The sequence below is a fragment of the Gavia stellata genome, chromosome 17, assembly GCF_030936135.1.
Source record: "Gavia stellata isolate bGavSte3 chromosome 17, bGavSte3.hap2, whole genome shotgun sequence".
Classification (NCBI taxonomy): domain Eukaryota; kingdom Metazoa; phylum Chordata; class Aves; order Gaviiformes; family Gaviidae; genus Gavia; species Gavia stellata.
Genome location: NC_082610.1, coordinates 3,347,743 through 3,363,328, shown reverse-complemented (window position 1 = coordinate 3,363,328; position 15,586 = coordinate 3,347,743). Strand labels below are relative to the sequence as shown.

The window sequence follows — 15,586 nt, the reverse complement described above, 5'->3', positions numbered from 1 at the left end:
TAATCAAAGACACAGGCTAGGAGAATGATCTTCTACGGAGCATATTTTGAAAAGATACAAGATTGCATTAATAAAGGTCAAATAAAAGGATGTGGCCTTAAGCAAAACATATGTTGAAAATTTGAAGAATTTTACCTTGCAAATATACTGAAAAAAATCATACCTTCAAAAAAACCAAAAGACATAGCATCTGCAACTGAACATGGCTCACTGTTGAAGCTGGAGAAGACTCTTTGCCCAAACCATCCAAATGTAGCTGAGGATTCTCCTTTGGGAAGAGGAGGAGGTCCCTGACCTTTACCTTATGCTCCCCACCAGACACCTTTGGCCAGCAGCAAGGCACACTCTTGATGCGGAACAGTTTACATCTTCGTAACTAGAGAAAAATCGGCAAAGAACAGTCATTACCATTAGTATTTCTGCTGCAAGACGCTATTTCCAAGACAGCCACAAACTCTGACAAATGCAACACGCTTCCTTTGCATCATATCAGTTTGTGCGTAGTGAGGATATGACACGCTCTTGGCCCGTACAGAGCAAGCTGTCGAATTTCCCTTCACCTTGACAGTTTATAACAGTAACTCTCACTTTCTGCTCTGAAGACACAAATATTTTAATGATTTAAGGTAACTTCTAGTTAGACGATCTTGATACACTTACCTTGAATTAAAATAGTGACACAAATTCGCTTCGTAATAGTATACCTGCTCTTTAGAAAAATGTGATTAAATCACCATCATGGACTGAAGAAAAGAGATCACCCACAGCCATACAGAGTTATTTGTAGCCTTTGATTTGTTGTCTTACTTTTCTGACAAGATAAGTGTTTTACCTTTGGAGCGTCTCATCCACAAGCTGATGTTTTTTACAGAAACAATAGAATCTATTAAAAATACATATAGCTCTTACCTAAAAGTCTCATTGTAGAAGACAACCTTTCTTCTTTCTCTATCAAGTTCATCTGCTCTTAAGATAAAAAAATTTCTGGACTACCTCCACCCGTGAGGTCTTCTTGATGTCATATGGTAAAGCCATGATTTATCATGAGCCTCAAGCTACATTAGTTCAGTGGGGAGGTGTCTTCTGAGTCCTTACTTCTAAAGATGGGAGAAATTTGGTTTGTTTGTTTTTTAAAGAAGATTTTATGGCCTGTATGGCTGTAGGGAAGAAAACCTGAGTGAATATTAAGCACGCAAAAGCTACTAAATTAGAAAACTGGAACGCAAAGCCATTCTCCAGAACCAGATGACTTCTGCATGTTTGGCACTATTGATATTACACAGACATGGTCTGTAGAAGCTCTTTCAAATTTAGGATACTTATCATCAGCCATACTAGTTTTCCACATCAGATTACAGAGTAAGACATGCACAGGTATGACTGAGTATAAACGTTAACACCTCCAAGGGTTTAAAGAGAATCTTAAAGTGAAATGGCAACCAAGGAGTAGTTGGGAACTCCAGGTGAGCGTTTGGAGAAAACTGTCAACTATTTTCTTGGCTATGGGTATTCCCTACTCTGGGTTCCAACCGCTACAGTGTTCTATACAACCCCATGTAGAAAAGCAGGACTTGCACAGTGGCTGCGGCAATTTCCCCTCAGAGAAGCAGAGGGTTGCCAAATCACACAAACAGCTTAATAGTTTCACTTATTTTTATCTGTATTTGCTCTTAGCGCATAATTAATTCTATTTTCAAAATGCATGTTAATTTTGAATAAGATTCCACATGCAGATTGTTAGGGAGGTATTCAGAGCATAATCATGCTCTTCCACGCTGAAAAAGGAGTCAGCTGTGGGATGAGGATTCATATTCTAACCATTGAGAGCTCGCGGCTCAGCCCCAGCTGTGCCAGGAGCCAGAGATGCCAACCAAGGACTGAGGAGAAGTTTGTTGTGGAGAATGAGAGAAGGAGACCTGAGGAAGGGAGGGAAGAAGAAAAGCCCAAAGAACTCTTTCAGTTATATGCAAATGCTGTAAATGTGTACCTCCCTTGCCACTTACAAAAAATACTCATTTTTAAACACTTCGGGGGTTTTTCTGATTAACAAGCTGTAAGTATATACCGAAAAGATTATTTAAAAAAATAAATTGGAAATCTAAACAAAATCCTTCATTTTTAATATTGAAAAAAGGACAAGTAGATTATTAGCAAATTGAATGGAATTTTGCTTTGATACTACAGGGGATTGCAAAGGTAACTCGGTTCCAGAGAACTGAGTACCTAGGTTTATGGTCTTGAACGTGACACCTACAAGAGGTCAAAATTAAAATTAAATTTCTATTACTTAGGCAGGTGATAAGGCCACTTAACAGTGCTATTCCTATATGTAAGTGATTTATTATCAACTTAAGCAGCGAGCAGTCATAAGCAGAGACCAAGATAATAAACTGAAATTCATTCAGAGGCTGAGAAATTTGCAGTGATGTACATTTGCTTGGGATGACATGGACACTGGCAATTTGAACAGACTGCTGTTCAAAAGTGGGAATGAAGGTAAGATCAATCTCTCTTACTTATCAGGTAGTGCTAGCTACAGCAGACCTTTGGAAAATCCTTCCCTTACAGACCTTTCAGCTTTTACCATTAAGGGATCACTTGGGTAAGGAAATGAGATGGAACTGAGTTGGAACTCGCAGTAGTAAGTAAAACATCCCCCAAGATACGTTTTCAGCAGTCCATACATCCAGCTCATGCCTTTTCCCCGTCTTTGGAAAGAGGGCGTTGTGTTTCCTCGTAAGAACTTGACAGGTTTGATTTAAAGCGCGAAATGCACATCAAGCCTGACATGACATCAATTCAAAGTCTATGGCATCCAGAATCATATAGAACGCACTTCCCTGCTATCTGAAACAGTAAAATCTTCATAGCTGACTCTAACCTTCATACAGAACATTATGAAAATTTGTCATCCAGGAAGTTGTGTTTTTTTAAATAGAAACTGTGAAACAATTCTGTTTTCATTTAAAAATTGCTTAGCTAGAAAACTCAGGAGGAATGAAAACATTTTCATAATAAAATTAAAATATAAATCAGTAATTATTATTTTATCTTTACCAGATAAACAAGTCACTATGAAATTAATGTAAGCCACAGCAGCCTTACATGGATAATTACACTTTTATTGATCCATTAAACACAGAGTATTTCAATAACATATTCAAAAGGTTATTATTTACTCTGTAATCATTAGTTTAGATTAGCATAGCACATATATAGCAAAAGCAAATGAAACATCAGTTAACTGCTTAGGAAGAGAGATGAAGAAAGCAGTAATACATCCAATAAATTAACCTGTTACACGTAAGTTCAGAAGTACTGTAGCTTGTTGTAGCTCCCCTTACTGATGGGGAGTGGTGGTCACAAGGAGACAAAGGTCTCCTGCCAAACAACTGCAGAATACCAAGGAAAGACATCCATAGAAGCTCTACTGAAAGAGCTGGTACCCGGGTGCACATCGGTACCCGCATAAATCCCTTGTATCCTCAGTGAGATAAACCCCCTTACAAGAATCCTGCGTACCACTTAACTGCATAAAAGAAGCCTTCTCTGGTACCTAAATCTTGTGTTATGTTTGAGTTAGAAAGAGTTGCTTATGTGCATACTTCAGACTTAGCATCGATTAGCAGAGACTAACACACGGCAACATTGTGCGTCACCTCCCGGATGGCCGTACGCCACTTACAAATGCGGGAGGAAGGGAGGTCTATAAAAACGTATAGTATAACTACTGTTATTAATCTTGGAAAACACCCATCACTGAAACGTTAGTCTCATTTTAGCATCAAAAATTAGAAGTCATTTCCTAATTCGTATAACATCCATACAGTGTGGTTTTTTAACATGTGGAAGAAAGCCAAACCACCCTCAGAGGTGAATGAGGGCAGGTGATGTGTAGAGAAACAGCACTGCTTATCACTGACAGTACACAATGGAAGTATTCAAAAGCACTTGCGATGGACAATAGAGGGGCCAGCTTCCTCATACTCATCTTTACTGATCCACATTTGCTGAAAAGTGGACAGAGATGCCAATATTGAACCCCCAATCCAGACAGAGTATTTACGTTCTGGTGGTGCAATCATCTAGAAGAGAAGTACAATCTGTTGTAAGTAAAGCGACAAGCAGACAACCCAGTAAACATCTCTTTGGATGAAATAACTAGATGAAAATCTTTTCATCGTGAAAGCACAGCTCCAATGAAGTAAAGCACCTAAGAGTTAGAAAGGCTGCCGTATTTTGTCTTCCACCTCAAGATGATAGAGATACTATAATGTTACTATGAGCAGACAAATATGGCAGCCTATGGGATATCTGCAAAGGGCCATAACACAGCTACCAAAAAATCATAAACATATAGGAAAGAAAATTAAAGTTTTTAAATATTAACCTAATTTGGTCATAAATAAAGACCACTGGGGCAACATTACACAGATTGGTCTGAGTGGTTTTTTTTAAGGATAAAGGAATTCTTTTACATTAAAAAAAAACCCAAAATGTTGAGCTACATCTAGCTAAGCACTAGATGTAGAGCCAGAAGACCTCCTGCCGATTTCCCCCTTAGCCACTGAATTGTTAAAATACACTGGATATACCCCTGCTTCTGCGTGCTCCTGTTTCCACTCCTGCCACTCCGTGCCATGCCCGTTCAACACGCCGTCTGCTGCCTGACAAAAAGGGCCTCTCTGTTTCTCTATATGTTGTCTTGAGTCCAAGCCAAAAGGGTCCTTTCAAAAAGCTAACAAGCTGCAGACTTTGCACGCTGCTTGGATTTTGGATTTATTCTTTCACCCTTTTCACTAATGACCTTCACTGATAGCTAAGCCTTGAAGTCGATAATATTGCCGGTATCTTCTGGAGTTGTTCATGCCCCCTTTAGTACGTACAGCTCCAACTTCTCCAGGTTCATCCCTACCTCTCTTGTTCTGTGGTGTCTTTCAAGTAGCCCTTTTCTCCCTCATAGCCCTATTTCACTGAGAATCCCACAGAACTCTCTTCCTTAACTGTTGTTTCACATTTTCTCAAAATGACCTCATCAACTCCCATGGCTTCAGCAACCATTTTTATTCTCAAATCCCTCTTTTAATTCTGCTTTGGCTGGTAGAAAGAAAAGAGGTATAAATTAAGCAGGCTGTCCAAGGCTCTCCTAACATCAAGACTTGGGATGCAAGGCCTGGACATTCTCTTATGGACATTTTGATTTGTTTGCAAGATCTAATTTTCCCACAAAAGCTTCTTTTGTAAGTGCAGGTGTTCAAAATTACCTTAATCTTCATAGTACTCGGAGCCAAAGCTGTAATCTCTTTCTGCATACGATCGCCAATCCCAGGATACATCGTGGTTCCTCCAGAGAGGACGTTATTAGCATAGAGATCCTTACGGATGTCGATATCGCATTTCATAATACTGTTGTAAGTGGTTTCGTGGATACCTGCAGATTCCATCCCTGAGTGGAAAGAAGTTTCACCGTGTTATTTCTCTTTGTTCCCTTCTTTTGCTTACTGTTAAAATGAAGGAAAGGCTCACTAGTCCAAGCTGTCTCCCTTAAGAAAACTCCAGGAAAAAAAAAAAAGCTATGTGATGCTTAGGAGAGTAAGGAGAAAGACAGGATATACTCCTCACCTTCTTTGTCATCTCAGCATAGTAACTATACAAGCAAAATACACTTGGGAGGAAGAAAGATCCCTGTTATAATTTCATACTGGTTTTTTACTTCCTCAAGTAATAAAAAAAATTAACATTATTTAAGGAAAAATTTAAAATGAGGTGTTACTGCAATAGTTTGCCATTTTTAGAATCTTTCATGATGCTGTTAGCTAGAAATAGAAGCCCACTTGGCATTTCAGTAAGCTACCTTGCTTTTGAGGTGGTGGTTTAATGTGAATGCCACTATAGTGAAGTTGACTTCTGGTACTATTATTTGCTAAAGAAAAGGAACAGACCAGATAAAGTTCAACCTGTATTCCCAGGACTCTAAGTACTAGACTTTTTAACTAGCTTAACACACACATTTTGACGAAGATCTGTGATCCAGGGAATCCTGATTTCCACCGCTACGTTTCTGAAACCACGCGTTGTTAAGCACCAACTGTGATCCCCAATACACTTCTGGCAGCGAAACCCCTCTATCTTCTAAAGATAATTTCTCCTGCTGATGTTCGAATACAGAACATTTGAACATCACTCCTGCTGACGTTCAAATACAGACCTTGGAGCTATATGAATGCTTGAATAGTTTCCTTTCTACGTACAAACGTAGCTAGCTTCACCATTTAGTTTAATGGAAATCGTGCCAAACTGCCTGCAGCCGTTTTGCTCAGTCCTCAGGATTGGAATTTAAGTGGAAAGTAGGAAATTTGTGAGGGCACTACAAGTTACCACACAAAGTATCAGTCATCCACTGGATAGAATGGGAATTTTAACACTACAGGTAAAACTACTGGAAAATAATGTACAATTTGATTTTGTATGATTAAATTACAGATTAATATAGTAAAATGATAAATGGAAGCAGCGTCTAGATAAAGAACCCACATAAGCAGCACTGTGCAGTTATGTATCAGTGAGTCAAGATAAAAGGCATGATCTTCTGACAGTACTCTAAAACATCACCTTAGAAACTCTACTGCATTTATAAGAGGTTGAAATCATCTTAGTATTTGGGTATTTCTAAACTGACAGGCGTCTTCTTGTCCAGCAGCTGTAGCAGCAGTGTTCATAACTTCTAAAGAGCTGATTAAGTCAGCAGAAGCTGCCTGTTCCTAAGGACATTTGAGAATAATACCTCAGTTCCTACAGCTGAAGGTTGTCTATACTTTCTAAGTAGTTCCTTTCATTCTCTGTCAAGTCCCTAGAAAGAAAAGTCCTGTCCCACCTATGAAGGATGGCTGGAAGAGAGTTTCTGGGCATCTGAACCGTTCATTTCCAATGGTGATGACCTGTCCATCAGGAAGCTCATAGCTCTTTTCAAGAGAGGAGGAGGAAGCAGCAGTTGCCATTTCATTTTCAAAATCCAAAGCCACGTAGCAAAGCTTCTCCTTGACGTCTCTCACAATCTCCCGTTCCGCTGCAGGCAGCCAACAAGTTTTTAATCAACATACGGTACGACAGCTAGGATACAGATTTTCTAACGCACATTTCCCTGAGTTCATGACGGTCGTATGGTTCATTGGATTCTGACCTCCCTGTTGTCTCAACAACATTACTTTCCCTTTGCATTACCAAATGTCCTTCGCTGGCAAATAAAAGATACATTGCACCGCAGAATACTGTAAAGATTAACGTTCACATGTCTATGTCACAAAACCTTGATCAAATCTCCAGAGGTTGATCCATTGCCAGCTACTAACTTTGCTCCTTTGTCTGTGGAAAAGGTATGATCAAAGCACAACAACCCCTTAAATTTACCAGTGATTTAGAATTTCCTAATGAGGTGGCATCCTTGACCTTGATGTTCAACATGTATGCTGAAAGGCAAAGTCAGGAGCATCCCGTTAGCCACCATGAACTGTTTTACCCAGGCCAACCTAGCAATAGGGATTTTGATGCATCTCGCCAGGTATGCGCTCCCTGCATAGTAAGACATCTACCAGAGCAAACACGTGCAAAGTGCATGCAAAGCTCAGCTCATTACCAGTGGTGACAAAAGAGTAGCCTCTCTCCGTAAGAATTTTCATGAGATAGTCAGTCAGGTCTCTGCCTGCCAGATCGAGTCTCATGATGGCATGAGGCAAGGCATAGCCTTCATAGATAGGCACGTTGTGTGTGACACCATCCCCAGAATCCAAAACTATTCCTGGAAAGTGAAAGAAAAGGAGAAGCTGGTTATTTCCCACCAATACAGGGTCTCCGCATACTTGTATTCTCAACTGAAACATGCAACAACAAAGGTGTTCACATGGCAATTGCTTCTGTCATTTCTATAACTAAAGAACTGCTCACTGAGAGTGAGCATAAACTAAACAGCAACTGCATTTGGGGAAAAAAAGACATGTAACATTTGGCAGTTTGATTGTATTGTTCTTGCTGAACGCATGCTAGCAATAATGATCTTGTATGGATGCAGAGGCTTTCATTTCAGATGACCCCTAGCACTTTACAAACATGATATAATGTACAAACTGTAAATAAAAATCTATCTATAAAATTAAAAATTTGAATCTGCCATTAAAATAAACCACTCCATTAAGGAAAATATAACAACGGTTTATCTGTGCACAGCCATGTTACTTATATTCTTGGGTAGGAAATGAAGCACATGTTTTCCACTCAAAATGAATAAAGCATTTCTGATACCAAACACGGATACAAATAGTTGAATTTTAAACATAAAACCAGTATTTATGACAATTGTCATTCCTGTAAACTGGCAAGCTGTTTATACAAAATTTTATTGTGGCATCAGGCTACAAAGACAGATGGTTTTTTAATTTTTTTCAAAGTATATGAAGACGCAAGGGTTGCTAAGAAGTAATTTATCACCTCAATGCTCGATCAGACTCTAAATGGCAATAAGAAGAGACCTCCATGCTAATTCCAATCATGGCTTAACAGCAGACATCATTAGGTGATGGAAATTCAACATTTAAATGAAATATTTTCATTTAGCTACTAAATGGTTTTTGTTGTTGGTTTTTTTCTCCCTACTGGGAATAGAGCTTAACAATAGAGGTAGGTCTAAAGTAAGAAGGAACCACGGGTTTGGAATAATCTAGTTAAGATACAGCCTCTTCTCTATGCTGTGCCAACTAAGGGCAGTATCAAACCGTATCATCTTTCATCTGTTCATATAGTTGAGCTGTAGCCACTTGAGCTTTTGAAACGGGAAGTCATAAATCTACACCCATACCTGCCATGAAGTTGAAAACAACAAAGAGGTACTTGCACAGCATGGTGGGAAGTATTCCGATTCCATATGGCTATCAGTTCTTCTTAATACGCAGCTGGTGCACCGTAATCAACATATATCTCTGTGTGCATATGTGCATATACATCCACGAGAGAAGGACAGGTAGAAAATACAACTCCCAGAAAGACTCACCAGTCGTTCTTCCAGATGCATACAGAGAGAGCACTGCCTGAATCGCTACGTACATGGCTGGCACATTGAACGTCTCAAACATAATCTGGAATGAAGAATTTGAAAACCTTTAGGATCTACACATAAGAGTAACTGAAGATACAGTACTTTTTTTTTTTTTTAATGAATACCGCCAGTTGCTACTCCAGAGTCCCCTCCTGAACCGTGGTTCTTCTGTGAACAGCACGTTATGTCTTCTGTAGGATTTCATTTAAAAAAAAAAAAAAAAAAAATCACTGAAGCCAGTGGATATCTTTCCATTAACCTCAGACTAGGTCAGATATTTACCGATAACATTAATTGAAGATGACACCTTGGGGTAACTTTTTTACCCTGATGGCAGGACTGCAACAATGCAGCAATCTAAGGAGGTGTGTGTATATATATATATATATATATATACACACACACACACATATATAAAAAATTTATAGAAGACACAGCTGAAAGAAGCCACGAGGAATAATCTGTCTATTCCCATCTCAAGGAGGAATCAACCATTCCTGACACAGCTTTGGTTCTATCTCAGAAATTCCTCTGCTGGAGCACCCACAGATTCCTCCAGCAAACCAGTCTAGCGATACACTGTACTTACTATTAATCAGGGTTTTCTTGGTGTCTAGCTAAAGCCTCACTTGGTCTAGTTTAAACCCATTACATCTCATTCTGCCCCCCCCAGCAAACACAACAGTTTATCTTTTCTCTTTATGGTGACCTTAACTACGTTCTCTTGTCTCATCCCCCACCTCCTCTACTCTAACAAGCTCCAGTTCTCTCCATCTCCTTTGTCAGATACACTGCAATTTTATCTGAGCAGATGGAATAACATTTGTTTCCAGCTCGACTTCCACTGGAGCTCTGCTAAGGAAAACCATTAAGGGCGCACAGTGAACTAACACGCTCTGGACAACCCTATGCGCTGTATCCTTTCTCAAACCAGTGCCACCTACCCTAGGCAGTGCTACTCCATCACCCATGGGGGCGCAGTGACCACGTTTCATAGAATCACAGAATCATTTCGGTTGGAAAAGACCCTTAAGATCACCGAGTCCAACCGTAAACCTAACACTGCCAAGGCCACCACCAAACCATGTCCTTAAGCGCCTCATCCACACGTCTTTTAAATACCTCCAGGGATGGTGACTCAACCATCCCCATTGTATCCAGGGGTTTAAACTTAAACTTAAACTTTGGATTTCATAAGCTAATACTTTTGCCAATGAAGTCTACTTTTAATGAAAAGTATGCTTTCAATTAAAGAATACACAAATTACCGATATTTCATAGTTAATCAAGGTAATGAATTTAATGCAATCAGTAATAAACAATAAGCCTTTAAACAATCTTGAAAACAGCATTTATCATTACAGTATAATGACAAAGAAACAGTCCTAGACATGTCTACTGTATGAACCACACTTCCTGGTTGTTATAAACTAGGCTTTTCTTACGCTCTGTTGTTGTTTATTATCTCCCAGTCGTATTCTCTCCCAGTAATGCATGCTGTCAAGCTCACTACTTAATTAGTTTATTTACACTGTTGCTAAATTGATGCATAATCTTCCCGTTAAATATATGCCAAAAGTGGGCACAAAGGGAAGTGCAGAGCCACATCTAATTTTCCCAGGTGATTTTATATCTATATCTGTATTTAAATCACACTTACTTCTGGTTACATCACTGGCTAAATTTATAATGTGGACTTCAGGCCAGAAGGCTGCTCTAAAATATACAAACTTCAGCGGTCGACTTTTGGCTCTGATCTGAATTTGCTAAATCAGACTGGGTATGTCATAGGCAAAAATGTTTAGCAAAGCATCATTTAAGTTTGAATGCTTCAGACAACCCATTTTCCCAAGCCAGCACAAAGACTCCAGTTTTGAATGCTTTTCCCCTGATCGCCGAAGAGGTGCTCCAGTTGGGAGCTCCACAAAGCCGTCTGCATGATGGCTTTCAAACATCTTTATTCAAATCCTCAAAAAAACATAGTTCTGATACGATAACTAGCATTTTGTCTGATGCAAAAATGTTGATAAAGCGACAGTCTTTGGGGTAGAAAGCAGGAACTGGTACAGCATGAGCTGAGGAGTTGGGCTACTACAAGTTGAGTACTCTTGGTGGCCAGAGGTAGGGGCATGAAAGGCGTCATTGATCCAAAACTCACACAGAAGTGTTATTCAGCTGGTACATGACCCATGTTACAGCGCTTGCAAACCTCAGATTTAAATACATCAATGACTCATAACTCCACCCAAAAAATTACATGAATCCAGGATTGACATTATCTACACACCGAAACTCAGCATCAGAAGCCACCTTAGCCTCCAGCTTTCCTGCTTCCAGAACTAAGCACACACACAGTCTTGTGAACAAAGAAAATTACTTTGAGCTTTTAAGAGGCTAGTTCCATATATCTCACTGCCGCACACAAGTACGAAACATTTTAGGGCCATCCAGAGAACTTGCGTTAGCAGCGGAAGCTTTTGCTCTCTCCCCGTGGCTTAGCCAGCGTGCTAACCCACGTTAACCCTTAAGGGATTATCTCCCAGATTAAGAAGAAAGTTGAATACCCAGGACTATTTACATTTTTAGCTGCTTCCATGCAGAAATGATCTGCGGCACAACATTCAGACAATTACCTGAGTCATTTTTTCACGGTTGGCCTTGGGATTCAAGGGGGCCTCGGTCAGCAAGACAGGGTGTTCCTCCGGCGCGACCCGGAGTTCATTGTAGAAAGAATGATGCCAAATCTAAAAATGAAAATCACTTTAGAAAAGTGTTCTGAAAATCGTTTGTTCTGTCCACAGAACTACACAGAAAGCTTTTCAAGTACAGTCTGAGTGATTTAATATGTCTGTAAAAAACCAAAAAATAGACAGAAAGCGTGCAAGAACTAATCTCTCAAATTCAACTCTGTTTTAGAATCAAAACCGTTGGGTTTCTACTGTAAGTAACAACAGAATATAACCTACACAAAGGATTCCTTCCAGTTCGGATTCCCTAAACAGAATATAGATCATCCTTTCTAAGCAGGGGCACCGGTTAGTTCCCACCTGCAGTGCTCTGATACAGAAGCTGAGCCAAGCACTGAGTTGTTAGACCTGGAAAGACTTCTCCACTCCAAGCTGCTCGGAGACTGATCCAGTTGCAAGTCATTGCCAAGATGCTCTTTAGAAATCTAATTATTTCCACAGAAGCAAAAGGCCCTTTATGCCACAGATATTTCACCCAGGAAATCCTGAATCAAACTCTCACTCACTGTAGAGTAACTAAATTTCTTAGTCACAGTCTATAAAGTACTGTCGTATTTTTTCATGTTGGAAGGTGCCACCTGTATCAAACAACGTTGGCTTTGATTGTCTGAGGCCGATGGCTGTGAGGAACTGAAGGGATTTTTCTTCTTGATGCCAGACTGTTCACAGCAATGTGATGAAATATTTCTTATCTTCTTGTTCAATTCTTTCCTACCCTTACTTCTTTTTTTTCTATTTTTAATCATATTCCAGCTTCGCCTCACCCAACAAGTTTACTTCTGAGCACAAAACACCAGGATAGTTTTATGGGTAAGTTTACTTGATTAATATCGTAGAAGCAAGTACTATTATGCTCCAAAATGAACTTAAATGGAAAAAAGATCTTATCTAAATCCGAAGCACCTACAAAGTCAATAGCTGTCCAGAGCTGGAATTATTAAGAAAATCATCCACCCCTAAAAAAAATTCCAGTTACATCTCAGTCCCCTAAAAAAAATTACCAGATGTTTCCAGAACTGGGGCTTGGGATGCCGGCCCATCTTCTATTTGAAGGTTTAGAATACAAATACAGGGAGAAGTTGAATAAAACAGAAAGTAATCATGTAAAAGTTAAAAATCTAAATCAGCTATAAGAAGAAAAAGACTGCCATTCCAGACAGGAAAGAACTGAGGGAAGTGAAGGAAACCTCTGTGCTTACGTTATTAACGCAGTGCTGGCGGCTTCAGCAGTGAGGAACAAACCTGGACTCGTAAAGCAGGACCCTGCCTAAACCTCGGGCAGTTTGCAGGTTAATCCTCAAATCCAGGCACGATTAGTTACTGTACAGCCCATTAGGTTCGACCTAATGATAACCATAATGTTAATGGATATTAATATTAATATTCTACAAGAAACAAAAATAGTTCAGTGTTGGATTTTATAGGTGATGAGAATTAAATGTAAGCAGCAAACACAATAGCAAAGAGCAATTACTGAGGAAGAATTACTCCACCACTTATATTAAACATTTACATCATCGCCAGAGCCAGAAAATGCTCCATCCCAACGCTTTCCCTCCCATACGTTGTCAGCTCAGTTGCTGTGAACAAATTAACAGTGATGTACAATGCCCTGTATTATTATCCAGCGGAAAACAGAGCAGTCCCAATTTGAATATTGTGAATCGAAGCACAGGAGAAGAAGAATGCTTCGTTTCATCGCCCAACATGTTCTCCTCCTCCATTCACACGGATGTCTGCACATCCTGCAGCATCCTCGCTCTCGCTTTCTCTTGCACACATGCACACTCAGCCTAATCTTTTGGTGACCCCCCTCTTTTTGTAAGGCGTGGATGGTTGGGCACTGCACTGGTATGCCTTTGTCCCATTTTTGGCACGTTACCCAGTAATTCTCTTGTTTCTTCTACATCGTGATGCTTTTAGCAGTACGATTTCCAAGTGTTGGAAAGAAATTCGTCGTTTGGATCACAATCATGCAATTGGTTTAAAAATCCTGGGGTGGGGAATATATCTACATATACAAAAGATATTCCCTTAGCATCAAAACTTTAGGAATTGCATTTCAGAACCTGTCTCAGCCATAAGAGAGCGTGCGTGCGCGCATGCGCGTTACAGAGCTTCAGGGGAAGTTGAGGTATATCATTGAATCAGGGAAGCCCATATATAAAAAAAAAAAAGGGGGTTTTGTTGTTTGCAATCATCACAAAAGTTAGCAACGCTGTTTCTCGTCTCTTCCCTCCCGCTGCCTTTCTCTCATCCTTCTTTTTTCTTTGTTGCTCATTTACTTGAGAGCAGCCTCCACTTTCTGTCCCACTCTGCTCCTGGGCTCAGCCAGAAGTCCGAGCACAGCCCAGCGCTGGGGCATCTTTGCAGCTGCTGCATGTTGCAAGCTGCCTGTCAGAAGAAGGTACTTTTGGGCTAGGGACGCACTTCCACAAGTAATTCCTCCATCCGTTTAAGTGACAAAGAGGAAAAAAAGCTCAAACTACAGGAACCCATGGGGTATCTGACCGTTATTTGAATTACTGCACTGCCTGAAGCCTCCACCGCATTACAGAATCACTAAGGTTGGAAAAGACCTGTGAGATCATCAAGTCCAACCACCAACCCAACCCCACCATGCCCACTAAACCATGTCCCGCAGTGCCACCTCCACATGTTCCTTGAACACCTCCAGTGATGGTGACTCCACCACCTCCCTGGGCAGCCTCTTCCAGTGCTTCACCGCTCTCTCAGGAAAGACATTTTTCCTAATATCCAGCCTGAACCTCCCCTTTACACCCTGCAAACAATCAATCTAGCCATGAGTTTACACTACAGTAAAGCACATACCACCTTTTTTACCTTCTTTAATTCATTTTCTTAAGCAGAATTTTGATAGTCTGCTCTAGCATCCAGCATTACCCAGAGAAAGAACACACACCAGTATGTGTTACACACAGGACAATTTCCAGATGCCGAGACCAGTCACTGGGGAAGAACATAAAATAGTAACCTCCAATTTTTTTTTTTAAATTTCCTACAGGGAAATATAATTTCTTGCTGAATGCAGACAACAGGAAAATTGGCAGGACGAACAACAGAAGAGGATGCACGAGGCAGAGTTTCTACTCTGCAGAAACAACAAGTCGTCCTCCCAGCAAGGCGGGCGCTAATGAAACACAAATACTGTGCTTCCATCTAGAGGAGTAGGTGGGCAATTTATTTCCAAATATGAACTGAGGAACTCCCTTTGCTCCTGTAACCATTTTGGTCTCTTCACCTGGAACACTCTGTGCTTATCAATTTGGGCTCATGAATATGACAGAATAACTGACTTCAGATGTACGTCTTATAGTTGTATACACCTCCTCTCGGCAAGCATGAGTACAGAACACCACCAGCCCCGGGTCTTCCTTTCAGTGGTATTTTCCACAGGAAAACATTACTAGAAGCATTTGCTTGTGGAGTTTTCTTCCCAAACCATTCCACCTGGAGACGACAAGGGACTAAACTGCAATCCCCTCTTTAAAGACAACGGACAATATTTCCACATACAGGCTCAGATGCTTCCTGAAGAGACCAGGACATATGGGATGTCAGGGGGATTTAGCAGAGTGAGAGCCCTTAGGACCCCTCCTGCCTCTCCAGCTTCTCCCACGAGCACACCTCATCGCCTGTGCCTGGTCTGGGACGTCCTTAAAGGGCCATTTCACAAAGAGGTCATTGCGCTGACCTCGTGCCAAGAAAGTCGGGCTTGCTAGGGAATAAAGAA

At 40.4% G+C, this 15,586-nt stretch overlaps 1 protein-coding gene across 4 annotated transcripts in view; it reads right to left on the bottom strand.

Annotated features, from left to right (window-relative positions):
- Positions 1–3,101: 3,101 nt before the first annotated feature.
- Positions 3,102–15,586, bottom strand: part of LOC104259124 (actin, alpha skeletal muscle B) — a 66,061-nt gene continuing 53,576 nt past the window's right edge. For 3 of the 4 annotated variants that reach the window (XM_059825751.1, XM_009814437.2, XM_059825750.1), the window contains exons 4-9: positions 11,719–11,829; positions 9,041–9,125; positions 7,634–7,795; positions 6,875–7,066; positions 5,265–5,446; positions 3,102–4,085 (exon numbers count right to left, since the gene is read on the bottom strand). In XM_059825751.1, the coding sequence (XP_059681734.1) occupies positions 3,942–4,085; positions 5,265–5,446; positions 6,875–7,066; positions 7,634–7,795; positions 9,041–9,125; positions 11,719–11,829 (876 nt within the window). In that variant the 3' untranslated portion in view covers positions 3,102–3,941. Of the gene's footprint in view, positions 4,086–5,264; positions 5,447–6,874; positions 7,067–7,633; positions 7,796–9,040; positions 9,129–11,718; positions 11,830–15,586 lie in introns of all 4 variants that reach the window. The other variant, XM_059825752.1, reaches the window with a different exon arrangement.